A 27783-nucleotide genomic window follows, 5' to 3' on the forward strand; every position below is an offset into this window, starting at 1 on the left:
CGGGTCGTCTCCCCAGGCTTCTCAGACGCTCACATGCATGCGATCGCCCGCGGCTCCTGGTAAAAGCAGACCACGCCTGGAGGAGCGGGGTCTACTCCAGGCCCTGCCTCTTCCGACAGCCCCAAGGGAGGAGAGAGTTTCATGTCTGGCACCAGCCAGGCCTGGGGTTTGATTCCGACACTGTCCCATGCTGCTGTGTGACTTTGCCTCTCAGAGTCTGTAAATCGGGCCTGATGAGCCTGGGACCCCTGCGCCCAGTGACCATCTAGCAGCTAACTGGGTGAAAGTGCCTTGTCAACCGCCCAGTCCTGGACAAATGGGCCATCATTGCCATTGTCAGGAACAGTAGCAATGCTGCTTCTCCATTGGGGACATGAGCAGAGACAGCCACTTCTCCCCGAGGCGGAGAGAGGGAGAATGGAGTCGGTTGGGGTTGGAGTCTGCACCCAGGGGGCTCAGGGAAGGAGGCTCAGGGAGTTCTGGGTGGGGGTGGGGGTGGAGGCATTGTCCGTGTGGGGGAGGGAAAGGGATCCCCTAAGGGGAGGCTCAGGAACTCCTGCCCCAGGCCTCATGTCTCAATTTCAGCCTGGACATGTCTCCTTTGTGATAAGACACTTGCCAGGGCCCTCTTGGGACCTTAATCCTCCATTGCCGCAGGTCAGAGACCCCCAGTCTGGCGAGAGGGTCACGTTCGTTTGGCCTGGGGCCAGCTCCACCCGGGCGTCCCCAGAGGCCTGGGGAGCTGCGTCCTGAGCGCTCTTCTCTCGGCTCGCCCCCCTGACAGACCCCAGCGCTCTGGCCCCTCATCCTTGCCCAGCAGGATGGAGAGGCAGGAGCCACGCAGGGATGGGCTCCCTCCACACCCCACCTGGGTCTCCCGACCCTTCGTGTTCACCAATGCGGCTGCCTCTTGCTTGGAAAGATTTCCCAGGGCTTTGTGTAAAAGCAGAGATTGCCGGTGCTGCCAGGAGCAGAAGGGGAGAGGACTATAAATGCTATAAATCATCCCTCTTAAACAATGGGGCCACTGCCACACCCATCACGTCCTCAACTAACGCTGCTAATCCCTGAGTCTCTCCAGGCAGGGGACCGCATGCAGGGCCATTACGGGTGGGCTCCATTTGTAAAATGAGGCGGTGGGATCGCTGTTTCTAGGGTGCCCTGCAGCTCTGAGAATGCTCAGGGGAGGGTCTCGGTTCCATTCAAACAGACCCTCACCCTAGTCACGCCCTAAAGAAGAGGGAGTCAAGGAATAGATGTTATCAGGGTGCACGGGGGTCCCTGAGCATTTTGAGACTAAGGAGGCCCGTGATAGGGCCTCGAGCTCCACCAGGACAAGGTTGAGCTTGTGAAAGCGCATAAATCTCACCCTTGAGATGAACAAGGCCTGGACCTGCCACATCCGGTGTCTCTTTAAAATGCAGATGCCCCAGCGCACTGCAGAACTCTGAGGGTGGAACCTGGGAATTTTGTTTTTTTAGCAGGCATCCCAGATCATTCTGATGCACAAGTCTGGGAGCCAATGACTCTTGTTTAATCCCCTACCCTGCCAAGAACGTGCTCTCCAAAGTCTTGACAAGTGTCGTCCGGATTCTGCTTGCACAGCTCCAGAGACGGGGTGCTCACTGCTTTACAAGGCTGCCCCTTCCATCCCCAGCCAGTTCTGACTGTTGGAAAGCCCTTCTCAACCAGAGCTGAACTCTGCTTCCCCATGACCTCTGCCCCCTGTCCTCACCCTAAATGTGCTGGTTCCCTCTGTCCCTGACAGCCTGCAAAGGGTTTAGGGCAAAGTCAAGAGTGTTCCCTTTTGGCCTTACTTTACATAATCTGATCTCCTGCCACCTCCGACCCGAACCTCCGGTTGGATACCAGCTTGCCAAGGGGACGTGGTCCAAGAGCAAAACCAGGCCTCCAGATTGATGGTCCAGTCCAGCTCTGAGGAGGGTATTTCCCTTGGCACGAGGGTGCCCAAGGCCACAGACCCTCCCCAGCATGGCCCCAGTATCCACTCCTCTCTGGAGGCCTCTGGGTTGCAGTTGTGATTGTCTGCTTGCTTGTCTTTCACCACACTACCTGGAAGGCTCCTGAAGGCAGGGGCCAAGTTCAGCTCCACTGGTATCCCCAGTGCCCCCGGCTGGGCACAGAGTTAAAGCTCAGTGTCCACTGCACACTCACATCTGTTTGCTGTCCCCTACCACGTGCTGGGGATATAGAGGCCAACAGGACAGCCAGGACTTGCTTCCCGGGGAGAGAGCAGATGGGAGAAGGAATTCAGAGGCAAAACTGCCCCCCTGGGGGTGGGGGTGAAGGGCACTGTGGGAGGGAGTGGGATGGCCGAGACTGGAGGGTCCGGGACAGCTTCTCGGAGGAGGAAGTGACCTCTGTGTGGAGGCCAGGAGATGAATGGCCCTGGCTAAGTGGAGAGAGGAGACAGAGAATATTCTAGGCAGAGAGAATGGGAGTGCACAGGCCTGCCGAGAGAGGTGGAAAGGGACCCGCTGAAGGGACAGGGAATGGCAGAGGAGGCCCTCAGCACTCCCAGGGAAGGGTCTCTTTGTTTCTCCCCCAGGAGCCGCGGCCGCGGTCCGCCCACCCGGGGCCTAGGCCTGCGCTCCCAGGACGCACCCCGCGTCCGGCCCAGGCGGGGGCTCCCGCGTCCGGGGGCGGCCAGGCTCGCTCGCTGCTCCCCGAGCCCGGGCCCGGGCAGGAGGAATTAAGCAGGCCGCCGAGCCCGAGCGCGTCCTTATCTCGGGGAGACAGTTGTTGGGAATCACTTTGACTGAGTGGTTTTGTCTCCCCGCATTTTCCACTGTCAGGCGGCCTCCGGCCATGGATCAAAGGCGCGGCGGCGGCGGCGGAGCGCGGGGAGGGACGGCCGCGCGGACCCGGCCCGGCCCGATCCCGCCCCCACCCCCATCTCCGCCGCCGCCGCCCCCCACCCCCGGCTCGGACCCAGGTCAGCCCGGCCGCGGGAACCTGCGCCAGGAGCCCAGCCCCTGCCCCAGAACCCAGCATTGGCGGGTGGGACAGGTGCAGAGAGCCCAGAAATTCCGAAAGGAGAAATGAGGAGGAGAGGGAGGGAGGGAGGGGAGGGGAGGGGAGCGGGGCTGAAGACGGGGGTAAAAAGAGATGTTTGCGGGGAGAGAGAGGGGGAAAGAAGGGGAAGAACGAAAGAGATGAGGTGAAGAGACCAGAGAGAGGGGAAGACTACGAAGGAGAGAAGGATGGAGGGAGAAAGAGAGGAGTGGGAGGGAGGTCTGGAGGGTCTGAAAGAAGACGGGAGGGAGAGGGAGGGAGAGAGAGGAAGGTTGGGTCTTGGGAGGTGGGGAGAGAGTCTTGTCAGCGAGGTGTAGGAGGGGAGCTGGGTGCAAATGGGGATAACGCAGCCAGAGGGAGAAAAGGGAAGGGGAGACTGGGGAAGGGAGGGAGGAAATGGGGAAAGGAGAGAAATGCAGAGCAGCGGGAATGTGCAAAAAAAAAAAAAATCAGAGATGAATTTCTAATCAGTTAGGCCCCCAAGAGGGACAAGAATGGCTGGGCGGGGAAGGCTGGACCGCTAGCTAGGTCAGGCTGAGCTGGACACGGCTGAGGGGAGAGGTGGGGTCCTACCTCTGCCTGGGGGTGTCCACCCTCCAAGGTAAGCCCGGCCCTTAGTGCTCAGAGGGAAACTGAGGCACTGAGTGTGGGAGTGACCGGGCCAAGGCTGCACAGGTGTTAGGGCAGCACTGAGGCCTGGACAAAGATGCCCTTGGGGACATGGGCCCAGTTCATGGAAGCTCCTGGAAGCCCCTGGGGGGGGACCTCTTCTGCTTGTTCCTCCCCATCAGCCACCACCCCTCAGCGGAGCTCCCGGGGTGGCTCAGAACACCTGACCCCCCCAGGGCCAAAAGGGGGGGTGGAGAAATGCTTACAGCTGGGGAGAGGGCTGAGAGAGGGTGGGTGGGGAGGCTCAGGAGAGAGGGAGGAGCCTGAGGGTGAGGCCGAGGGAGGGAGGCAGGAGGGAGCAGGGAAACATGGAGAAGCGAGGCCGACAGAAAGCACTGGGGAAATGAAACTGGAGGGGACAAACGGGTGCCAAGGCGCTGAGGTAAGGGGCGTTAATTCTGCAACGGTCCTGGCCCTGCACTAACTCTGCATGGCCTCGGGCACGTGATGGTGCCTGCTGGAGTTTCAGAGCCCCCATTTGCAAATCGCCCCCCTGTGTTGTACCAAGTGTGGTTCCAGGTGCTCTGCAGATAGTAACACGATGACTCCTCAGACTAGCTCCATGGGAGAGGAGTTATTATTATCCCCACCTCACGGAGGAGTCACACTGGTAGGAAGTGACAGTGCTGGGGGCTGGGCCCCTCTGCTCTCCCACCCCTGGTGGTCACTGGGAGGCGCCCCGGGTTTGGAGCCTTCAGAGATCCCACCACTGGTGGGAAGCAGAGCATCTTCATGTTCCGTACCGGGTGTGGGCACAGGGTGTGGGCTCTGGAGTCAGGCAGCCTCGGTTCAAGTCCCGGCCCCACCGCCCGTTAGCAACCTAACCTGGGACAGTTGCTTCACCTCCTCAGTGCCTCTGTCTCCCCATTTGTACAACAAAATCACTTCAGGACCTGCCTCAAGGGGCTGTGGGGAGGGTTAAATGAGGGAATTCACCCAAAGTGAATTCTTAGCACAGAGCATGTTCTTAGCACAGCTTCTGGCCTATAGTAATTGCTCAAAAAAAAAAATTTGGTCATTATTATTATTATTTAATAATATTTGTCTGGTAATGCAGGTACTTTTAGTATACTGATAAAATGTGCTTAAGATAATTGAGGGTGAAACTGGGGAATGCACAATTAACCCACCTTGAAGGGGTGAGGGAGGCTTCCCAGAAGGGGGCAAGTCTTAAAGAACAAGTAGGGGTGGGTTCACGATGAGGGTTGGGGGTAGGGGGCCATGGAAAAGGTATCCCAGGCTGAAGGAGCAGTAGATGCAAAGGCTCGGAGGCAGGGGAGAGCGTGGCATTTTAGGGACCCTCAGAGTCACCCTGGCACCCCCACCTGGGGGTCTTTCCTGGCTTCCCAAGTCTGGGAGTCCTGCCATCCTGGAGGCCCCTCTCCCACAGGGGACCCCAGGGACGAGCCTGCACAGCTCTGAGTCTGCCTGCCGTATTAATTGCTAATCTCCCTCATTTTCTTCTCCTCTATCTGCCGGTACTGTCCCGAGCCCCCATGCTAATCAGAAAAGAAAGACAAATCCTCTATTTGTATTCTTTCCCACCAAGCCAGGCATCTCTGGCTAACCCCCTTGCCTGCTGGGAAGCCACAGCAGGCCCAGGCTGGGGCCCCAGGAGAGTGGGGAAGGGATGCAGGATGGAGAGGGGCCCTCCACCCTCCCCTGCAGAACTAGAGGCTGTGACTCGCATGTTCTTACAAATAACCGCAGAATCCCCTACCCTGAGGTGGAAGGCAGCTGGTCCTTACTAGCAGGTGATCCATCTCCTTCATGACATGGATGGGGAAACTGAGGCCCAGAGAGGGGAGGCATGTACCTGAGGTCACACAGCAGGTAACAGGTAGGACAGGGAGTCAACTGTGATTTCCTGACTTTCCAACCAGTGACCAGGCCTGGGCTGGGCTGGGCCTCCAGGTCCAGAGTGGAAACGGCCTAAGCAAAGAAACCTAGTCAGACCTCACTAGCTCAGGCTCAATTCAGAGCAGAGAAAAACAAAGGGGAAAAACCTATCCCTTATTCAGCTTCTACTATGTACTAGGCACAGTGCTGGGTGTTTCATATCAACGGTCGCATTTAATTCTCATAACAACCCTGCAGGGTGAGTACTGTGAACCCCCTTTTACAGATAAGGAAACTGAGGCTCAGAGAGCTCATGTAACTTGCCCATAGTCACACAGGAAACAGAAGAGTCTGAATTTGACTCACGAAGCATCTGAATTAGTGACTCTTTTAGTATATGCTATATTATTTGCTGCCATTCATTCTGCATCAACTTCCTACTCCTTCCCTTCCTCTCTCCTGAGCAAATCCTTCCTCCCCAGGCAGGCTTCTCTGACCATACTCTCCCTTTCGCAGACTTCCTCTGAAATTCCGGTCCGACTAGAAATCACACTCAGTTGTCAATAACTGATTCTGTTTGTTATTTGGGGCAAGGGAGGGGAGAGTCTTGGCTCCCCCCCAGTGACATTTGGCAAGAGCAGGGACGGTCATGTGTACTTCCTTTTTGAGGCTCCCTGTATGTCAGGAGCTAAATGAGTGAATGTGAAGGGAATGGTATGTAATGGCATTCGAGTTAGACTAAATGACCAGCTGCTTCCAAGTCCTCTTGGGAACAAACCATCACTGTGTCTAATCAAGACTGCAGTGGGCCGGGGCCGGCCAATGGGTGGCAGAGACCTACTGTGTGCCAGCAAAATAAATCATTGTTCACAGAGTATGTCTGCCCCACCCGTGGGCGTAACCGAGGACTGCAGTGCATAGAAGCATCTAGATCTTCCAAGCAGGCTGCACATTCCCTTCCTGCCGCGTGTTTGTGCCAGGCCTTTATGCTGCCCACACCGTGGGGCAGAGGTAAGCTCTGCCTACACCTTCTCAAGGTGAACAGTCTACACTGATGCGGCGTTTGAGTGGTGGGCAAAGAAACAAGCCTCCGGGCAGCCCTGGGGGGCAATGCTCAGCTCTGTTCAGACCCAGGGGTGGGGGGGCTCAAAACTCTTATGATCCCACTCACGCCCTAGGAAAGGAGAAAAGACCAGCACTGCTCTCCAACTTCTCCCTCAATGTTGGAAAGACCCCAAGGTCACCCTGGAAAGCAGGCAACAAAGCAGGCCCCCAATTCCCAAGCATGGCCTCCCACCCCCCACCCTGGCAGGCCCCCCAAATTCCTGATCCCGGTTTGGCCTCTCTCTCTGGATCTTTCTCTCTCTACCTCTCCCTTGTTTCCCTCCACCCAGGGAAAAAGGGGTGAGAAAGGCAGACACATAAATACGGGTCTGTTTTCACAGCAGAGGAGGCTCTACCCGGGCCTCCCTTGTCTACTGCAGTAGTGGGGGGTTGGGGGCCTGACTGACACCAGCAGGTGGTTTTGTTTGGTGAGGAATCACCAGGGGGAAATAACTCAGCTTTTCCCACTGAGGTAGGTTAACCGTGGACAAAGGCAGAGCTGGACGTGAGAGCAGGATCTTGGCAGGGTCTGTCCCCCCAGGGGCTAGGAGGGCTCCAAGGATGCCCAGGATGAAAACTGGCCCCCACTCTGCACCTCTGCCATGGCCAAGCCCCTGAGCCTTGCAGCTCTGCCCTGCCCTGGGGCTGGCCAGCAGGAGAGGGGAGGGGGCGCTCTGGGGTGTGGGAGGATGCCTGCTGGGCAGAGTGGACAGCCCCCACATCCCCCAGTCATTACGTTGACCAGGGCTGTGACAAGGGGCTGGCAGACGTGACTTTGTGGGGTCTCTGAGAGCTGGGCTGTTATGGGCTTCAGGGAAAGCCAGTTGGGGAGGGTGGATGCTGAAAAGTGTCATTCAGCTTCAGATCCAAAAAGTCTGGCCACCTCTTGGTCCATTCCACAACTGACCCTTGACCCCATACCATCACCGCTGGTCACGGTGAGAAATGGGTGTGGGTGTGTGTGTGCGGGCTGTGGTGATTCAGTTTAGCTTGGCCCTCATCCTGGGAAAAACTACTCAAACCCTGTGTCCTTCCCACTTGAGTCAGCTGCTCCATCCACACTGGCTGATCCTTCCCCAGGGGCCAGAAGAGGGAAGAGGGACAGCCAAACACACCTGCATTGTCCTGGGTAGACACCGAGGCATGCATTTTCCAGCCAGTGGGAGGGGGGTGAGGGAGAGAGAGGGGAGGGAAGGGAAAAAGAGGAAGGGGAGAGAATAGAGAGTAGAAACTGGAGAGACGGGGATGGGAACGTGAGGCAGAGTCAGAGGCCAGGGGTGGTGGATGGGGGAATGCACATTTATTAAGCTCCTACTACATGCCAGGCACTTTTCATTCACATCCTCCCTTAATTCTCACAGAATCCTTGAGAGGTAGGGATTATCACCCCAATTTCAGATGAGGGAAATGAAGCCCAGAGAGGTTAACCAAGCTGCCCAGGGCCACACAGTGACTCAGTAAGTGGCAGAACCTGAACCACCACTCAGGACTGCTTGGTGGCAAAAGCCTTGCTGTTTCTATCATCCTGGGCTTCTTTCCACTTGTGGGGTCCGAAGGATGGGTGACCTGAGAAAGGGAGTGCCTGGAGGAGAGCCCGAGAAGGCAAAGGGAAGGAAGGCGGAGGGGGAAAGAAGCAGGCAGCAGAAGAAGCTAGCGAAAGGGAGAAGAAGGAAAGGCCAAGCGGGGCGCAGAGGAGCGAGCGGTTGGGGTTAAAGCCCATGTTCCTACAACCCGCTAAGCCGGAGAAATGAATTCTGATCCCTCCAAAACCCAACCCTGGAAAATGTGCGAGAGAAGGGTCTCCTTTCAGGGAAGCAGGAAATCCTCCACACCTCCTCCCGATGGCCCGGTAATGCCAGGATGTCCCCAATCTGCTTTGAGGAACGGAGAGATTAAGAATAATAAAAAAATTGCAATAAAATATGTGTGAAGGAGGGGGTAATTGTGGACAAACGCAGCATTCAAATTCATTTTTCAGCTCTTTTACACACCATTTCAATCTTATTTTCTGCTTGTTAATGAGATCTTGTTGCCTGGGCTAGGCAAAACCTTCCAATATCAGGACGTAATTGCACATAATTTTCTCTCCTACCAGTGATTTGCATCAGTTTTTAAAAAATTCTGGGCTATTTAACACCCCACGATCCCCCTCCTCATCATCCTGCCTACGAATCTCCCACTCCCTCCTCCTTCCTCGTCCCTGGTCCAGCAAGACTCATTTTGAATGCTTATTATAAACGCAGTGTCGCCAATAAAGGGGAAGACACACACACACACAAAGAGGAAGTGAGAGGAGAAAGACATGAGGGAAATTTCCAGTGCCCACCCGTGGGGGGCATAGTTCGGCTCCCTAGAACAGGCTGACTGTTTTGATCCTGTCCTGCTGAGGGTCAGCGGGGCCAGAAGATCTGTGTTAGGATCCCACCTCCATCACCCTCCAACTCTGTGGCCATCAGCAAGTGACTTAACCTCTCTGAGCCTGTTTCTCCAAGTGTAGGGTTGCTGTGGGGCTTGAATGACTTCATACAGGCAAAGTGCTGAGCCTGAGATCGGGCAGCCAGGAGCTGTCCAGTTGATGGAGTGTCCTCCCTGGCTGGGTTGGCTCCCTGGGAGGCCCCAGGTGATACCAAGAGGGCAGAGTTGGGTGTTTCCTGTTGAGAACCTATTTGCTCAAGCCCGATGCTTTATTCCTACCAGCTGGGGGAGAAGAGAGACGAGAGAAGAACAGACTTAGGGGCATCTTGAGTCTGTGTGTGGGGATATAGGCTCTGAACCTGGCTCTGTCATTAATTGTCCCTTGGGCTTCAACTCTCCCGTTTGGAACATAGGAACAACCCCACAGGGCAAATAAAACAGAATAGCATGGTGGGCTCTGGAGCCAGACTGCATTCAAGAACCCACCACAGAACTGGCATATGGTAAGGGCTCAATAAGTATGTGTTAAATGGGTGGGTGATGGATGGATAGATGAATGGATGGATGGATAGATGGATGGATGACCCTGGACAAGTCAACCTCCAAGTGCCTCAGTTTCCTCATCTGTACAATGAGGATCATAACATACTGCCAAGATACAGCAAATAAAAGCAGGTAAACATTTCACCCCATCCAGGCCTGGCCCTCTGTGAGCATACGTTAGCTGTCACCTTAATTGTTACATGTACAGGAGGGAAAGCAGAAAAGAGAATCGAGAGAAGGGAGAGAACAAAAAGGCTCGTTGAGTTCTGATCATGGCCATAGTATTGATTACCTGCACACTTGCACTTTTCATTAGTTCAGTGTGTGTGTGTGTGGGGGGGGGGTTGTGAATATGTAAATCCCTTTTATAGGATCCTTCATTTTAAGCTCCAGAGAGGAGCAAAGCGATGACAAATGCGGGACATTCAGAAGGAGCAAGGAGAGTGGGGGTGGCAAGACATGAATGCCCTTTCCACGTGCTGTGACAGGAGCCCCTGGCCGGGGGTCCGGAGCCCTGGGTTCTGTTTGCAGCTCTGCTGCTAACCCATAAGTGTGACTTTGGACAGTTCTCTGCCCCTGTCTGGGCCTCAGTTTCCACTTTCAACTTCAATAGAGTCTGCACCTACAAAAGGAGGGAGAAGGAAGCTCCAGCTAAGGGCTGTCCCCCCAGGGGCCATGTCCCCCATACATGCCCTGATGCAGCCCCCAGCCCGGGGCTCTTTGCCTGCAGCTTCCAGCAGATGACCCTGGAAATCGACAAACTGTGCACCCGATTCTCCACTTGGGGGCCTGGACTAGGAAGAGCTGCAGCTACAAAGATGACTTTCCAACGCCTTGTGTGCACATGCCGTCTCCCCATTACACTGGGAAGAGAGCTTCTACTGGGCTGTGCTTCTACCATCAGACTGGGGCATCTAAGGGACAAGGGGTTTGTCTCTTCTGTCAGACTGGTAGCTCCCGAGGGGAGGGCTGTGTCTCCCCCATCAGAGGAGGCAATCCCCAGGGCAGGCCTGGGTGTCCTCCTTTACGTCTCTGTCCACTGCCCTTGAAAGTGGGCCCCAGTCAAGATTCCAGATGGGGGCTAACAGAAAGTGATTGATCATCAAGTAGCTAAGATGTAACGAGTCATCCTCATTACAAAAGTCTCCTTTGAGTCCTAAGCTGCCCTGAATTGTTTTCTAAAAGTTGTTTCCCAAGTAACTGACCCTCAGCCTGGGGTGAAGATGAGGGAGTGTACTAGGGGTCTGCAAGTCCTAGGCCCCAGACAAGCCATCAGAAACAGACTTAGGGGCATCTTGAGAAGGACACAGTCCCCCAGTGCAGGACCCCCCAGGTAGTGAGTGCTGAGGGCCTGATTGGGGTTTGGGGGGAATGGAAGGGTAAGTTTGGAGGGAACCAAGCCTCAAGGTCAACCAAACCTCTTGGGAGGCCCATACAGCTCAGCTCTGCCCACTGGCCCCTGACCTGAGGTTTTGGCCTCAGTTTTCTCATCCGTCATGTGGGTTGAATGAGCCTCTTCCCTCCACAAAGCTGAAGGCTTCCCTGGATGATTTCTTCTTGTTGCCAGACAATCTCTAAGAAAGGAGTGGGACATGGGCATTTCTAAGAGTGATGGCTAAGAGCTCGGGCTCTAGAGTCAGAGATTTGAATCCTGGTTCTGTCCCTTCAATGGATTAATCTACACAACACTCAGAACAGCACCCGCACTTCATAGGGGCTCCTTAAAGTTTAGCTGCCTCACCAGCAGCAGCATTAAATCCACTATGTGGCTTGCTTTTTTATCCTGGTTATTGGCTGGCTGCCCTGTCATGATGTCAGCTCCACTAGGGCAGGAGCCTTTGTCTCTTTCGGTGCTGATTTCTCCCAGGGGCCTAGAGCCAGGCTCAGCACATAGAGCAGGTGCTCTGAAAAGGCGTTCACCTAGTTACGCCTTCAGAGCCAGGGCCCAGGCTGAGTGCTGGGACTGGCAAATGGCTTTTCTGTGAAACCCCCCTGGGCAGTATCTCCACAGCTGGGTCACTCGGGCTGGGTCTGAGACAGGGGACCCCAGTCGGCCCACTGGAGGACTGATGAAGGGGTGCAACGGACGGCTCGTGATCCTGGGCTGAGCAGGTGCTTGGCAGAGCCCCAACGTCATCCCCTCAACGTATCCCCCTTTGGCTTTTGTAAGAGCAAAAACACTCTCTGTGGCTATCTGTGGTGGGGGCCCCCAATCTTGGAGAGTGGCGTAGTGTGAAGCCCTGTACCAGAGGGGCCCCAGCCCTTCCTCTCACTCAGCGGAGCTACAGAGAAACTCCTCCCGTTGGGGAGACAGGACGTCAGAAGCAGGTCTCCCTGCGGATAACCCCCGTTTGGCAGAGGGCTCCCCCAAAGCCTCAGAGGTGTGCTGAAGATATCACCCCAAAGCCTCAGAGGTGTGCTGAAGATATCAAGGCTGCCTGCTCAGAAGAGGAGGGAGCCCGTGAGGCATCGGAGCTCAGAAATGTCAGGAACATTTGTCCCAGCCCCAGAGGGCCCCTGCCCCCACCGCCGCCCCCTTCCTTCAGGAAGTGTTCGCAGCTTAACCGCAGCGGTTCACACGCTCAGGAGCACACGCGGCCTGCCCTCACCGCCCTCGCCTCTGCCCCAGCGCAGCCCCCTCCCCTCCTCCGGCAGCTGTTCACCTCTGGGTCCCCTCTGCCCCTGTCAGACCTCCCATCTGTCTTCACACCTTTGGTGGGAACTTCTGGGCGAGTCCGAGGTTCACCCAATTCATCATGTCCTCACGGGCTCCCGGCCCCGAGGAGTGGGGGAGAAGCATCCCAGGGTCTCCTGCCTCTGGTTTTGGGGGAAACCCTGGGTTGGAAGGAGGAGTGAGGGCCCATCTCAGGAGCTGCCAGGCTGGGGCTGAAAACAGAACAGCCAACTCCGAAGCCTTCAAACCGTGGCGGGGGAAACGGTCCAGCTTAGAGGGTCACTTTCTCTCCCTCCTCCCCACCTCCCTGAGCTCATTTCTGAGTGCATGGGGCATCCCCGACCTCTAATCCCATCGCCCCAGAAGTCAGGGCGGCCCTAATTTGCTAATCTCTCCTCTGTCCTGTAACCAGAGTGCTGATTTGGGTATACACCTCAACCCCCACTGGGGGCGAGGGTGGACTGCATGGAGCAACGGTCAGGGGTCAGCACCTGGTCTCTTTGCCTGGGCCCCGCCAAGGCTGTCCTGGGGCCGCCGGCAGCCACTCCAGCCCTCCATCCGTCAAGTGAGACGATGGCCTTATTGCCTAAGCTCCAAAGCCCTCTTCAGTTTTCCAAGCGGTGCCCCCTCCAGACTCGTTTCTTACAACCAGGCCTGGAACACATTCTTGGGTGTGGCCCCGGCCCTCCCCCAGCCGGTTCTGGGATCGGTTGTGTCTACTCTGGAAGGTTAGCTCGGCCAGTCATCACTCGGCACTAACAAGACAGCAGGCATGGCATGGCCTTGTACCCCAGAGAGGCCCATTGGTTTCACTGGGAAAACATTCTGCTCTGCAGGCTGTTTTGCAAATGCAGGGCTTCCATCACCCACGACAGCAGTCAAGAGAGAGGGCTGGCTTGGCGAGGACCATCTCTGCCACCAGCACACCACCTCCGAGCCAGGTCAGGGGCATCCCCCCCCATATCGTGGACCCCGAGAGGGCTCGGTGCATCATTGTTAGGTGATCTGCACACAGCTGCTAACAGTTCCTGGGCCTCACCAGGCCCCAAGCCCAAGGCTAGGTGCTTTACATAATCCATCTCAGCCAATCCTCAACCACCCTGTGAGGTGGGGACTAGCAGTCTGCCCATCTTTTGGGTGAGAAAATCAAGGCATAGAGCAGGGAAGGGATTTGCTCAAGGTTTTACCCACAAGTGATGGAACTCAAGTGCAATTAACCCTCAACTACACAAATTCATAGAGACAAACACTTATGAACCCAGAACGAGCAGAACATAAAATTCCTAGTAATGTTTTAGATGAGGGGTTGATAAACTTTTTTTTGTTTAGGGCCAGAGAGCAAATATTTTAGGCTTTGCAGGCCATCTGCAAAGCGACTCATCTCTGCTATTGTGGCATGAAAGCAGCCATGAACATGGAAACAAATGGGCATGGCTATGTTCCAATAAAACTTTATTTATAAAAAGTGTAGCTGGACAGATGTGGCCAGTGACAGATAAGCTCAATGGCCCCCTTTGATATCATTTTTTTTCCTTTAGGCAACAGGTTTCCCATGAGAATTACATTGTCCTGCAAACAGGAGGCAGGAGAATAATGTTTACTTGGCATCTACTTTCTGCTGGGCCTTTGGCCTTTGCTGATGCACTGGTGCAGAGAACACCCTTTACCGGGAGGTAGGAACAGATTCTTTGTTCAACAGGGGAGCAGGAGAGGAACCGATCAAGATCACCCTGAGTGGTGGAGCTGGGGTCTAAACCCAAACACTGACACCAAAGACCGAAGCCTTCACCGTGTCTACCACACTACAGCTGTAAAGGAAGTTTGCATTACGTGTCTTCCCACCGCTGACCTGAGGAAGGGGTGTCTCAGGACGTGGGAGACAGGAGGCAGGATAAAACCAGTCTTGGAATACCACCGTCCTACCACCACCCATGGATACTTGAGAACCTAATGTAGCTGCAAGAATGAGCTGATCACTTCCTCAAATTCACTGGGACTTCCAGCAGCAAGTCCTGCTCCCCAAACCTACCAGTTACCACCAGGAGCCCCAGCACTGCCCTTCCAACCTCATCTTTTCCAACTTCTAAGAGCACCTCGGGCAAGGAGTGACACAGCCAGCGATCAATCCCGCATGAGCAAACAGAGTTCCAAAGACCCAATCAGGGCAGAGTGCCCAGGCTAGCACCAATAGGGTGCAGTCCTGTTTTCACTGATTGGCCACTTCTGGTGACAACTGGGAGAAGCAGCACAGGATGGAATCCAGGATGGATTCCCGGTTCTGGAAGGGAACCCCAATCATAGTCAGCATCCTATAGGAAAGGCTCCACCGACTCAGTGTCTGACTTTATGGAATAAAGGATGGGCTGAGTTCCTATGCTCTGGGTGGCTGCTGGGCCATGGAAACCCTTTCTCCGCTTCCATCTACTGGTCACCAAGGTCTTCAGCTTGAAGAAGATAAACTCAGGACCCAGGAACCCAGAATGTTTAAAAGGGAATGTGGAAGGAGCTTCCCCCACCCTCTTCAACCCTCCCAAGGTACCTAACAGCCAGAGGTTTCATGGAGACCCGTGAATTCTGGGTGACACCCGTCTCCCCAGTAGAGAGCCCGTCCATGTCACCCAGAGCCCTCGCTGGCTGGGCTGGTGGGCCTCTGGCGACGGGACCCTGGCTCAGGGGAGAGGGCCGAGACCACCTACCTGAGGAGACAGGCCGTTGCTGACGGGGTTCATGTGGTTGGAAGGCGCTGCTGGGTTCATGAAGCTGTCCGAGTAGCTGGAGAAGCTGTGGCGGGCTCCGTAGGCAGAGCTGGTGTCCGCGGCCGCAGCAGCAGCAGCCAGGCCCCCCTGGTGCATGGTGGACGGCGGGAGGGGCTGGGGCCGGTGCACGGTGCTGCCCCCGTCTGCGGAGAGATCCAAGAGAGTTCCTGAGCCATGGCCTGGCCCTGGAGGCTGGGCCTCTGAGGGCAGGGAAAGGACCTCCCGCATGGAAGGTGAGCCGTGAGCCTCCCTCTCCGTCTCTCCAGCCCTTGGAGGGAAGGCACACCTTCTTACACTACTTGGGATGGGGCAAGCTGGCTCCTGGGCAGGGCACCAGGGGTTGGCCAGGTCTCAGCTGGCAGCCAACCAGCCTCCCAGACAACCCCCAATAACTGGGCACCTGCTTGTCACTCAGTCTTGGCATACAGTAGGTGCTCAATAAAGGTTGGACTGAGTGCTTTACCAATGCTGTCTAAGGGTATGAAAAATATGATCCCACATTAGAGGGTGGGGTTGTGGCACTTGCACAGGGTGACAAGGCTGGGAAGGGACAGGGCTGGGGTCAGAGACAAGAATTTGTTGGCAGAGACAAGAATTTCCAGGGTAGGATCACATCTTTCCTGTCTTACTGTCCTGTCCACAGAGAGCAGACAAGTAGTCATGAAAAAAATAAATAACCCTTGAGAGTGGAAGGAAAGAGAGTAGAAGGAAATTACCCTTGACAGAAGGGTACGGCTGAGATGCAAGGGTGGGCTCGAGCACTCACCTTGGGAGATGGTGGTGGTGGGGTAGGTGGAGTCCGGCAGCTGGTAGGGGGGCAGTGTGGGCATCCCGGTGGGTGGGAAGCCCCCTGGCAGAAGGTGGTTGAACGCTGCCAGCTGATTGGCTCCTGCCTGCTTACGCCAGCGGGCCCGGCGGTTACTGAACCACACCTGGGAGCAAGAGCAGAGAATAGAGACTCCTCAGCCCAGCCCCTGCTAGAACAGGTTCTCAAACCATCTCTTTCAAATCCAGCCACCACACTCCTCTGTGGGAGGAAATCCCACCTCCACACAGAATGTGACAGTTTGCAAAGGGCTTTTGTAGATACAATCCCATTCTGGCTTCACAACTCCCCCAGCGAGGAGGTTCTTATCATTATTCCCATTTTACAGATGAGGGAACTGAGGCACAGAGACAATGGATGATGTATCCACCTGAGAGGGTGAGCCTGAGGCACAGCCAGGTGTCTGGGATTCTTGGGCCAGTGCTTTTTCTGCTGCAGCTGCTGGTGCCCAAGGGATGCCCAGAGCCCTGCCTCAGTGCCCTGGTTCCAAAACACGCTCACTCCCCACCTCCTCCAGGAAGCCCCCAGGGAGGAAGCTGCACATCTGGAACCATCTGAATGAGACTGAGCTTCCAGACTGAGATGGGAAAGTAAGCTTTTTGTCCGGAAACTGAGGCCCTGCGTGACTCACACAGCCTTTCTCCCCTTGAAATGGGAAAGCCCCCATCTCATACATGCAGGAATTTACTAAACATTAGTGGAAAATAACCTAATAATTCTGAATCTTCACTTCTGCCAGGCACTGTTTCCCTTGTCTGTCCACATGTTCTCCTGTTCCCATGATACAGAAGGGGAAACCAAGGATCACAGAGGTCAAATAATGTCCAATTTCACAGAGCTAGTCTGTGACCAATCTGAGACTCAAACTGAAGTCAGTCTGCCACTCAAGAGCCCACTTCTCCCGATTTGCCACCTGCCCCCGGCCGAGCTGGAGGAAGAGGAGAATGAGTGTGCAAAACAGGAGCAGCTGCCGGGGGGCTCCTCTCCACCTCGGGGATTTGCACATGCTGTTCCCTCTGACCAGAACACCGTTCCCATAGTGGGTTCCCCAGCCTTCAGGGTCACCTGAAATGCCCTCCCTGACTGCCGTATCTAAGGTAGGTCCCTCTCTTGTCTCACGAGGCAGGCCCCTGCTTGGAGGCGTCCTTCCACAAACCATCCTTCTATTGATTTGTTTCTTGGATGGGCTTTCTCCTAGTTCTGTGTCTTCTCCTCCGGGCTCTTGGCCCCGTGGGACAGGGCCGTGCGTTCTTTGCTCACTGTTAGGCCTCAGTGCTCCATAGTGCTCGATAAATCTTTGTTGAAGGAATGAATGAATGAATGAATGAACAAGGGAAGGGAGAGATGGCTCAGGTGTGTCTTTGCTGGGAATGGGGCTATAGGGCTCAGCTGGGATCCCCTCCTGGTGGGCTGAAGACCCTGGCACCAGATCAACTTGGGACCATTTCCACCAAACAGGGAGAAGGGACATCTACGTGCCCCTGGTGTCGTTTGTCTTTCCTGGGCCCTTCCCATGGCGAGAAATGGTGGGCAGCTTTCCAAGCTGGATGAACAGAGCAGCTAGCTGGCTCGGTCCTATTTAGATTTCCCAGCAAAGGAAAGGAGGTGGCCAAATCAGGAGTGAAAACAACTGGACCCCAAATAAAATTAATCAGTGTCCTGGCTTCACTGCAGCTGCCCATGGGGTGCTGAGAGCTTCCCCAGGAGTGTCCTGGAGGGGATGGACCCAGACTGCTCCTGAACCCAGCGAGGAACGGGCAGCGTCTGTCAGCGCCCTGCTCCTGTGGGTGGGGGGCTGTGGGGAGGTCTTCGTGTTGATTCAGTGTTTCCCAAAGGGCAGCTCCCCTCCCACTGCATGTTGGAGAGACATCCCAGATGGTCGGTGACACAGGCATTAAATAACTGTGAAGCTGAACTGGAGGTGAGAATGTGATTCCACTAATTTCCCTTCCAGCTTATGGATTTGTGGATGAGAAGGTCTCAGTTTGGTGCTAAGGCATCCTGGGCGCCTTTCCCCCGCTTGCTAATCTCCCTTTTTAACAGAAAGGAGGCCTCAGACTCAGAGCCTTTGTAGGTGACATTTTCCAGTTAGACTTTAATCATGTTGTTTATTTCGTCCTGTGTGAGTTTTCACAATTGACTTTCTTTTATGGAAATGATCTACGCTTTTAATATAAAATACATCAATTTTGTGCAAAAGTAAATTTACAAAAGTAAATAAGGGTTTGTATGGTGTACGAATATATCTCAATAAAAATGCATTTAAAAAAGTAAAAAACTATGCAAGTAAAAGTAATACACAAATGTAGCAAAAATCATCTTGAAGATGATTGGAGAATGACTCAAATTTGGGACACGCTATTTTGATTTGTTATGTAGCAGCTTTCCTTAGGCATGGGGCATCTTTTCCCTAATGAAGAGAATGCTTATTAAAGCTGGGGTCACTCTACCCCCTCCCCTCCCCTTCTCTTCCCTCCTTCCTTCATCCCTCCTCTCATCTCCAAACCTCTTCTGAGAGTCCAGCTGTACCATGCAAGACACTGAGGACAGAGGAGTAAGCAGGACCCACTTCCAGCCCTCAAGTTGCCCTCTGCCTGGGCACAACAAACAAAGAAACGTACAGGCTTTTCAGTGCTGTAAGGATCTCTGCAAGGTGTGTAAGGAGCTCTGAGCAGGGATGCCCACCTTCATCCAGGAGGACTTCCTGGAGGAGGCGACGTGCTCTTTGCTGCCAATTCTCTCCCCTCGTCTTCCTTCACTGTCCTATTTCCCAAAGGCTGACTCCATCCCAGAAGATACCAACCTCCTCACGAAATGTGACATAGAATGACTAAGAGCAGACTCTGGGGAGCCCGATCGCCTGGGTCTGAATCCTGCCTTAACTAGGGTGGAAAAATTTCTTTATCCCTCTGAGCCTCAGATTTTTCATAAAATGGGGTTTATAACAGCATCCCTCTCACAGGTGGTTCTGGGCCACAGTTGAGTGAACAAGGCAAAGTGCTTGATTTATTAATCTGCTTGAAACCCTCTGATGGTAGAACTAGAAGGGATCTTCGCAAGAATCTAGTGCAAGCTGCCCATTTACAGATGGGGAAATTGGGGCTCTGATAGGGACAGTGGCACCCCACCCAGAATCCCTGATTGGTGTCAAGTCCTTTGAAAGCAGGGGCTGAGTGTCATCATTCATTTTACTCTTCCTTCACACAGCACCGGGCGCAGCACAGAGAAGGAAGTCATCTGTCTTTACTGAGTCGAGTGTTTCACCCAACCCTTCTCTCAAGCACACAGTAAAAGAACACAACCCTAAGCATCAGCCAGACTCGGGTTCAAGTCCCAGCAGCGTCACGTACGAACTGTATATTTAGGAAATGACTTGCCTTTACTAAATCTCCATTTTCTCACCTACGAAACAGAGAGAATGACCATGCCTACATCATGGGGTTATGGTGAGGACTGACGAAGGGCACCATAAATGCCACCTGGTGCTATGAAAAGATTCTGTCTAAATTGTGAATTAGCAAGTCCCACGAGCACCTCCAAAACGGAATTCTGTTCAGAAAAACTGGAAGCTGTAGACAGCAGGGTTCTGAACTGGGTCTATCGTGTAAAGAGCTGCACCAGCCCTGTTTCTTGGTGCTGATCACCTGAAAGGCAGGAATGTTTTCACAGGAGACCTAGCAGCCCTGCGGCCTCCATTTCTAGAATAATACACAGATAGGCCACTCGGGACACAAATGGATTTGTGTGCCTCCAAGGAAGGTGCATGCAAGTGTGTGGCTGGGCCACCAGCCTTTCAAAAATGACAATTTCCCCAGAGAAAAGCATCATTTGTCCTCAGGCCTGCTTTCTCCTGCTTGACACCCTCCTTTCCTGCCCATCAAGGTGGCTCGGGCTTTTAGTGGGCTTTCAGCGGGCAACTACACCAGGTACCAGAGGTGCCACGTAATGCCCAGCTGGGGACAAGAGGAAGGTAACTGGCCACACTTTAGTGGCCAGGGCCCTGCCTGGGAGAATGTGCACCTGTTTGCTTGCTTATTAGAATGTCAGCGCCATGAGAGCAGGGATTTTTGTCTGCTGAATCCCAAGGACATAGAACAGGGTCTGGCACACAGTGGGTGCTCAATAAATGCCCGTTGAACCTGGAGCTGTAAGAGTGGCCAGAAAAGGAACTGCCGAGAACAGGTGGAGTTTTCATTAAGTTCCGTTCATGGCTCTCCTATGTGCCAGGCGCTTTCTACCTTTTTCTTGCACATTTGATCACTGAATCCTCACAGCGGCACCCTGAGGTTATTATTATTATCATTATTATCATCTCCATTTTACAGATGAGAATGCTGAGAGTAGAGGGGGTAAATGAGGGAGCAGGAATTCAACCCTAGGCCATCTGGCTCTGAGCCCACACTCTTAACCACTCACGACACTATCTCATCCATCTCCCAGGCCCCTGACATGAGATGTTCTAGGATTACAAAATCCGAGAACCATAAATTCCCAGAACCGGAGGCCAAAACCTCAAAACTTTTGATCTATAAAATCTAAGCCAAGCTCAGAGGCTTTCAAGATCCATGCCCCATTGTCTGCAGCAGGAATCCTCTTGCCAGGATCCCTGATAGACTGGACATTGCACTTTTGCTTGAATTCTTCCATTAATGGGGATCTCATTACCTCAAAAGGCAGACCTGATTGTCGATAAGTTAGGATCCTAGAACTTTAAGGGGGCCTAGGAATTATTTATTCTCATTAGCTTTATTTGCAGATGGGACCCTAAGTCTCGGGAAGGAAAACCAACTTTTGAAGGTGACACAGCTGATCAGAGGCAGGGAGCAATGGGAAGGCAGGCCCGTGGACTCCAAGTCCTGTGCTCTCTTCTCTGCAGACCTTCCTACTGGACTTGGGAATTTCCCCTGTTGGCCCTGGTCCTATCCCCAGAGGCCTCTCAGACCTGCAGGAGCCATGTCCCCCAAGTCTTCTTTTCCCCAAGCCAAATGTTCTATGATTTCTGTCTTGATTTGGTTCTTGTTGCTTACTCTTTGTCCCTCCTCTGCTGGGGAAACTCTCAGGCTGAAGGAGAAAGCCCAGCCCTGCCCTTCGGCAGCTTCTGGTGCAGTAAAGGAAGACCAGCCCCTGCCCCAGAGACAGCTCCTGATCCGAAGGAGGAGACACAGACCGGGCCCTGGGGAGCCACAGTGTGATGGGGCAGCAGCCCAGTGGAGAGGGGTCTGCCATGGCCCCCGCTTTATGCCTTTGCCTGGACTCTGGCTTCTCCCCCATTCCCAGCTCCCCACCCTCCTTTGACCTTGAGTGACACCTGTTCCTGGGTCCCCTGGGCCTATAAAAGCACTGCCCTGACAGCCAGGAAATTTTACAAGGAGCGGTCAGGCCTCAAGGTGGTGGGAAGCAGCCGCGGCTGCCAGACGTGGGGATGAGAAAGCGCCCAGGAATGTGCCCGGAACAGCTGCAGGAGGGCCAGCCGAGGGGCGGGGGCCGGGGCCGGGGGCAGGCTCGGATGTCGCCCTAGGAGAGGGGAGGGATGAGATGAGCTGGCTGCTGCCACCCCCCGCCCCACTGCGGTCTCCCTCGAGGGCAGCCAAGGGCCCCTTACTCAGGGGTAGGGGTGGAGAGAGCCAAGGGATGTACACTGTTCCTGCAGTCCTTAAAAGCCACGGCTTGCCTCTGGGACTCCCTACTGCTTTCTGATTCTGGGTTCTGAGTCAACTTCTTCATCCCCCTAAATGGAAAGAACGTGGGCTTTGGCGTCAGCCAGGCTGGGTTCCAGGCCCAACCCAGCCACCGCCAAGCTCTGTGCCCCAGGACATCGCCCTTCTCTGAGCCTCAGTTTCCCTGCAGCTTGGGGGTGACAACAACTACCAGATGAGGTGGCGTGAGGGCTCCACAGGTCATGTGTGAGGAGTCCCCCACTCCCCTATGGCTGGCACAAAGTGGGCATCCAGTGAATGCTGGTTCTCATCAGACGGAAGTGCTCCCAGACCCTCCTCCCCCATCCACGGAGAAGGCAGGCTCAGGAACGGGTTCCCACAAGAGCTATTCATCACAGACTCTGCTTCCCCACCTCCCCTCCAGCTCTGCCCTCCCAGCCAGGCCCCCGTAGACCCTCCCACCAGCACATACTCTGCACTCAGAGAACAAGTAGGCCCCGTGGAACCTGAGAGCTCAGCTGGAGGCCCACTGGGGGCCACCCGGCGGGGAGTGGGGGGCCGTCTGGGCACCCCTAGCAGGCCCTTGCTCTTCCCCCGCTGTCCCTCCCCCCAGCCCAGCTGATTAGGAAACACATGGTCTAGGGCATGGAGGGGAAATTCAGGGTCTTTGGGTTCACCCACTCTTCCTCTGATGCTTCTAACTTGTCAGGAATAAGCCTACCCAGTCTGCTTGTATGCATCCATAACGGAAAACTCATTACTCATTCCGTCTTGGAAGCTAAACCTGTTCAGAAATTTTCCTCCTAATCACTTCCTCCCCTCTTCAGAGATCTGGAGGAGGTTTTTATAGTCCCTGGGGACGTCTCTTCTGGCTGAACTAACGCCCTCCCTCCTCGCTCCCTTCTTTCCCTCCTTCCTTCTTTGCTTCCTTCCTTCCCCACTTCCTTCTGTTGTTTTCTTCACTCCCTCCCACTCTTCCTTCTTCCTCCTTCCTCTTCCTGGCTTATTTGTCACCTGGTGAGTTGGCTGCTGTCCCACAGGCCACCGTGCACACCCCTGGCTCCCCTGGGACTGCCCAGTGCTCGGTCAGTGCGCCCACCGGCATTTGTTCTCACTCTGCATCGAGGGCATCAGCTAAATGGCCCCCCCGGCCTCCTGCTGCAAAAGCCCCCGGGGAGCCCATTAAACCCACAGGCCCTGGCCACCCCCCTTCTCATCCAGGCCCTGGGAGCTGCCCGCAGCAGGGACACCCCAGGCGCCGCTCACCTGGACGCGCGCCTCGGTCAGCTTGGTCCTCTGCGCCAGCTCCTCGCGGGTGTAGATGTCTGGGTAGTGGGTCCTCTCAAAGGCCTTCTCCAGCTCCTCCAGCTGCTCGGCCGTGAACGTGGTCCGGCTGCGGCGCTGCTTGCGCTTCAGTGGCAGGTCGGGTTCCGACTCTACGTCCGAGCCCTCGTCCAGCCGGTTCCCTGCAGCCCGGAGAGAGGGAAGGAGGGCGCTTTAGTGGGGGCGGCTGGGGGCTGGGAGACGGGCACAAAGGCACGGCTGCGGCCACCTTCCATGAGGATGTGATCCCTCCAGAGCACAAGGAGGGAAGCAGAAGGTGTTCACCCCAGCACTGCTGATCAGAGTGGAGGCTGGGAAGCAACCTCAGTGCCCAACCCTAGGGGATTGGTAAATACTTTATGGCACACCCACTCCATTTTTCTTTTTTAAACCAATCCCCTAGGGTTGACTATTTAGATTATTTCCACTGGCATGGGTGTTAGGGGTGTCAGGGGCTCAGGGGTGGTTTAATGATGAAAGAAAGATACTTGCCAAAATTCCCAGAATTGTGCACCAAAAGGGAGAACATCACTCTACATCAACTCTACCTCAAAAACTTGACTTTAAGAAAAAGGCAAGCTATGAGCCAGTGTGCCGAGATGGAGCCCACTCCTGGAAAATGCATGGATGACGTGTCCCCGGACACTACGCCCCAAACGTTAACAAATGCTAACTTCCAGGGTGGCAAAATTTTAATTTTCTTCTTTACACTTATTTATACTTTAGTATTTTTTAAAAGATGAATTTGATCAAACCCTTCCTGCAACCTTCCTGGCCTAGACTTGAGGCAGGAGAACATCCCTACCCTGACAACCCCATCCAGGGCCAGAAGTGAACTGCTCTGGCCTCCTGGACTCTCTCTGCACAGGGAGGCAAAGTCCCTCACCCACCCCAGGCATTTTGCATTTTGGAAAATATTATAAAAGGAAGGAAGAGAGGGAGGGAAGGAGGAAGGGTCTAGATGTGTGCATCCAGGGCAGGGAGCTTAGAGTTCAGGCCTGGCTCTGCCCCCAACTACATGTGTGACCCTAGGAAGGCTACTTCCTCTCCTGGGGCCTCAGTTTCTCTATTTGTAACATGAGGGACTTGGGCAGCTTGGACCACTATTTGGTTTGATGATGGCAGTGATCTGGAGCCAGAACTGGGTGGAGGGTGGGGAAGGTAGAGGGGCTTCTTTCTATTTTTTATCCTTGCAGGATTAATGTCCTGGGTCTGGAGACCTTCCAGGTCAGCCCCCCATCCTCTGCCAGGGCCTCCAGACCAGCACTGCCCCCCAGGCCCTGTCCAGTCCACTCCCAGGGCCATGTGCAGATAGTCTCAGCCACTATGGGGTGTTATATGATAAGGGCGTTATAGGTTTTAAAATGTAGTAAAATATTCTTAGAGGAAAAACGAAAGACCAGGTGCAGTCCTTCCCGGATGCTCCAGGATCTCTGAGTGAGCTCCTGGGCTGGAGGAGGCGACCTCACCTGGATGACCTTGACTGTGGCCATGCCCACCCCCACCCCCACCCCCATCACCCCCACTTTTATCCTGGAGCCTGGGGTGGGTGAGGGCCTTTGCCTCCCTGTGCAGAGAGAGTCTAGGAGGCCGGAGCAGTTCACTTCTGGCCCTGGATGGGGTTGTCAGGGTAGGGATGTTCTCCTGCCTCAAGTCTAGGTCAGGAAGGTTGCAGGAAGGGTTTGATCAAGCTCCTCAGCTGAGGCTATCTTAGGGACTGATCTGGCTCCCCACTCCCATCAGTCTTGTGCCTCTTGCCTACTACTGACCCTGCAGAGGGAGTCCTAGTAGGGAGCTCCCTAGCTCCCCTCAGCAGCGCCCCTGGAGACTGTGGGGAGCATGGATAGGAGGAGGGCCTGGTGAGAAGAGGAAACAGAAAGGAAGAAGAGAGAGGAAAAGGAAAGCAGACCAGCAGAGATTACCTTCCTCCCTTCCCACTTTCACCCTCTTTTCTCTTTTGACTTTGTTTCCTCTCTCCTTCCCCCTTCTCCATCTTCAATATTCCTGGAAACATTTCTATTTTTTTTACATTCACTCATTCATCAAAGCATTTATTGAGCACCTGCTGTGTGCTGCGCACCGGGCTAGGTACATAGTAAAAGGTAGGATCTGATCTCTGTGCTCCCAGAGTGCTCAGTCTGAGTCAAAGCTGGAAGAGCCTCATGCTACAGATGGGAGAAACCGAGTCACAGAGGGGCAAAGTGAATTGCCCACAGCTCCTCAGGAAGTGTCCACACTGGCATTCAAACCCTGTCCCCTGCCCCCACCCCTGCCCCTGCTCACCAATACAGAGTCGTGCTCTTCTTCAATTGCTTCAACTGTGGAATAACTAATAGGTCTAAGCCCCTCCCACAGAGGACATCCAAACAGGGTTTATTTTTATGATATCTGTTTTTGTGGTTTCCATCTATTTATGGGTAATGACACTCACTTTTCATTTACAAGGGCATTAGTTTCCCTGAATTAAGTTTAAAAACAATTATAATATTAAGGAAATAATAGGTCAGGCTCTAAAGCTGTGACCGACCTCGTGGACATGGTTAGCAAATGGCCAGCGTCTGGTTTATGTTGCCTGCAGGATAAAATTCATGCTGCTTCAGATAGTGGACCCTGCCAAGCCCTCGGCCTCTGTGTCCACTCATGCCAGCGCTTCCCCCGCCCCTGCTGTCTAAATTATTTGCAGCTTTCTAGATGCACCCTGGAGTTCTAGGTCCAATTCCCTTACCCATCTTGCTATACTCCCCACCCCCACCCCCACCCCAACTCAGCAGAGATATGAGGAGCCCTGTGAGCCCAGAAAGAGGCCCAGGCTGGGGAAGGCAAAGCAAGGCCCAAAGGGCTAGATCTCTGTCATGTGGAACATTCTGGAATGATCATTGGATGTCAGGGGTTGCCACAACATTCTGTCTTGCCGCCCAGGGAGCAAGGACTGCAGTCTGTGACTTTGGATAAAGGGGGAAGAGATCCCCGTTCCTGGGCCTTCTCAGTGTCAGCCTCATGACTGTGAAGCTGGAACTACTGACCCTTTTAGAAATAAGCTCAGAGAAGTCCAGTTACTTGACAGAGGCCACACAGCCGGGGAGGCCATGCTCCACTCCTAGAGGGGACGACGGAGGGAGAGGCAAACGGGGAGAGGGTTTGGGGCCCTCTCTGGGGCAGCCCTGATCCAGTCAAGAGTCCTGGTGGGGATGGCCTGGACCTGGGTTCTGGGCTCTGCAGCCCCCCTCCCCTTCTCTGTGTGGCCCTGGGCCAGTCGCTTCCTTTCTCAGGACCTCGGTTTTCTCGGATGTACCAGTGTCCTGCAGGCCTCTCTGCACTGCTTTGAGAATGGAATGGAAGAAAGGCTGTGGGAGCAATTTGCAATCTGTAAGAGGGCACGTGAGAGGGGTCATTATTATTATTATCACTGATAATGATACCGATGAGGACAGAGAAGGCCGGGGAAGAGGGAGGTGCAGGACCCGGAAGCTGCCATGTTACCCTTATCTGGGTTTCTGCCTCTCCAGAGCCCCCGGTGGTGCCCGTCCTCTCCCACCCCAGAACCTCATAGCCTCAGGGTTAAATAAATCAGCAGGAATACGTGGAATTGAACACAGAGGGCCCTGCAGACTAAAGCTGAGGCCCCCACGCACCAAAAGCTGGTCGCCTCTTGGTGAAGCCCGGACATCCAGCATGGGGTGGGCAAAAGCGAGGGGAGTGGGCATGAGGGTGCATTCATTAAACGGAGGCCAGATTTGGGGGGGCAGTGGGAAGCAGGTATCTGCTCCATCTGTCCGTCTTTCGGCAGCCCCCTGCCAGCCTCAGCGATGGGATGGAAGGGTCAAAGAGGGGTGGGACAGAGCTGGCTGCTGGTCTGTGGGCAGCCCCAAGGGAGAGGGATACGGTGAGAGAGCCTCTCTTAGGTGGTGGACCCCTCTCTGTGCTTAGGGGTGTGGGCGTCAGATACAGAGCAGAGAAGAAACGCAGCCCCGAGCGTGGGGAGCTTCCAGTCCGAGGGAGTAAACGTGGTACCCCCATGCCCTTGGGGGTACACCCAGTCCTAAGCGGGGAGCAACAGTCTTGGAAGCACCCAATGCTTCCAGCTAAGGTGGGGCCCAGGACAGGCATTAAACATAGAGACAGCTACAGGGCTTGGAAAGGCCACGGAGCTGCCTGAGGATAGAGTGAGGGGTGGGAGACTTGATGGACTGTTTGGGTTGTCAGAGCTCCAGGGAGGGCAGGAGCAAGGTTTGCTCTGGGCAGAGTCTAGCCCAGGCCAGGTCGATGGTGGGGGGTGGGACATCACTGGGGACAGCTCCCATCCTCTCTCCTGCAGCCTCTGCCTTGTCCCTCACAGCCCACCAGCTTTCACAGCCATTGATTCTGGGAAGCCGCCTTGGACTGCCAGCGAGCCAGGATGCCCCAATGAAGCCAGCCAATCAGCCCTGGGGTGTCCAGACTCACGCCACTGCTCTCCATTGTCCTCTCTTTCCAGCCACATGGAACTGCTCACAGCGTCCTTAAATGAAGGAGCCTCTGAACATGAGGTTCCTCTGCCTGGAAGGGCTTTCCCCCTTTCATCTGGTGCACTCTTGCTCATCCTGCAGAACCCAGCTCATGGTAACCTCCTCCAACAAGTCTCCCTTGGCCCATCAAGGCTGACTGCAATGCCCCTCCTGGTAGCTCTTAAAGATGGTCAGGAGACTCTGTATTTGTCTCCTTATGGATCCATCAGTCCCCTGGTGCCAGGACATCCCTGAGTGCAGCAGACACTGTGCCTGGCACACAGTAAGCACTCAATAAAAGCTTTTTACATGAAGAGCTCAGCAGAATGATCACGAAGTTCCTTCTCAACCCTGACGCACTGCAGTAGTCACGACTTTGTATTGTGCACACACTCTAGAGTCTACAAGCCCCTGCATTGTCCCGACACAGTCTCTCACAATAACCATGGAGGGTCAA

At 54.6% G+C, this 27783-nt stretch overlaps 1 protein-coding gene across 4 annotated transcripts in view; it reads right to left on the bottom strand.

Annotated features, from left to right (window-relative positions):
* PAX7 (paired box 7) overlaps positions 1–27783 on the bottom strand; it is a 101503-nt gene that overhangs the window by 25655 nt on the left and 48065 nt on the right. For 3 of the 4 annotated variants that reach the window (XM_037818682.1, XM_037818686.1, XM_037818679.1), the window contains 3 exons: positions 22786–22985; positions 15803–15968; positions 14977–15179 (listed from right to left, as the gene is read on the bottom strand). In XM_037818682.1, coding sequence (XP_037674610.1) covers positions 14977–15179; positions 15803–15968; positions 22786–22985 — 569 coding nt within the window. Of the gene's footprint in view, positions 1–14972; positions 15180–15802; positions 15969–22785; positions 22986–27783 lie in introns of all 4 variants that reach the window. The other variant, XM_037818678.1, reaches the window with a different exon arrangement.

The sequence above is a fragment of the Choloepus didactylus genome, chromosome 2 (assembly GCF_015220235.1).
Source record: "Choloepus didactylus isolate mChoDid1 chromosome 2, mChoDid1.pri, whole genome shotgun sequence".
Taxonomy (NCBI): domain Eukaryota; kingdom Metazoa; phylum Chordata; class Mammalia; order Pilosa; family Megalonychidae; genus Choloepus; species Choloepus didactylus.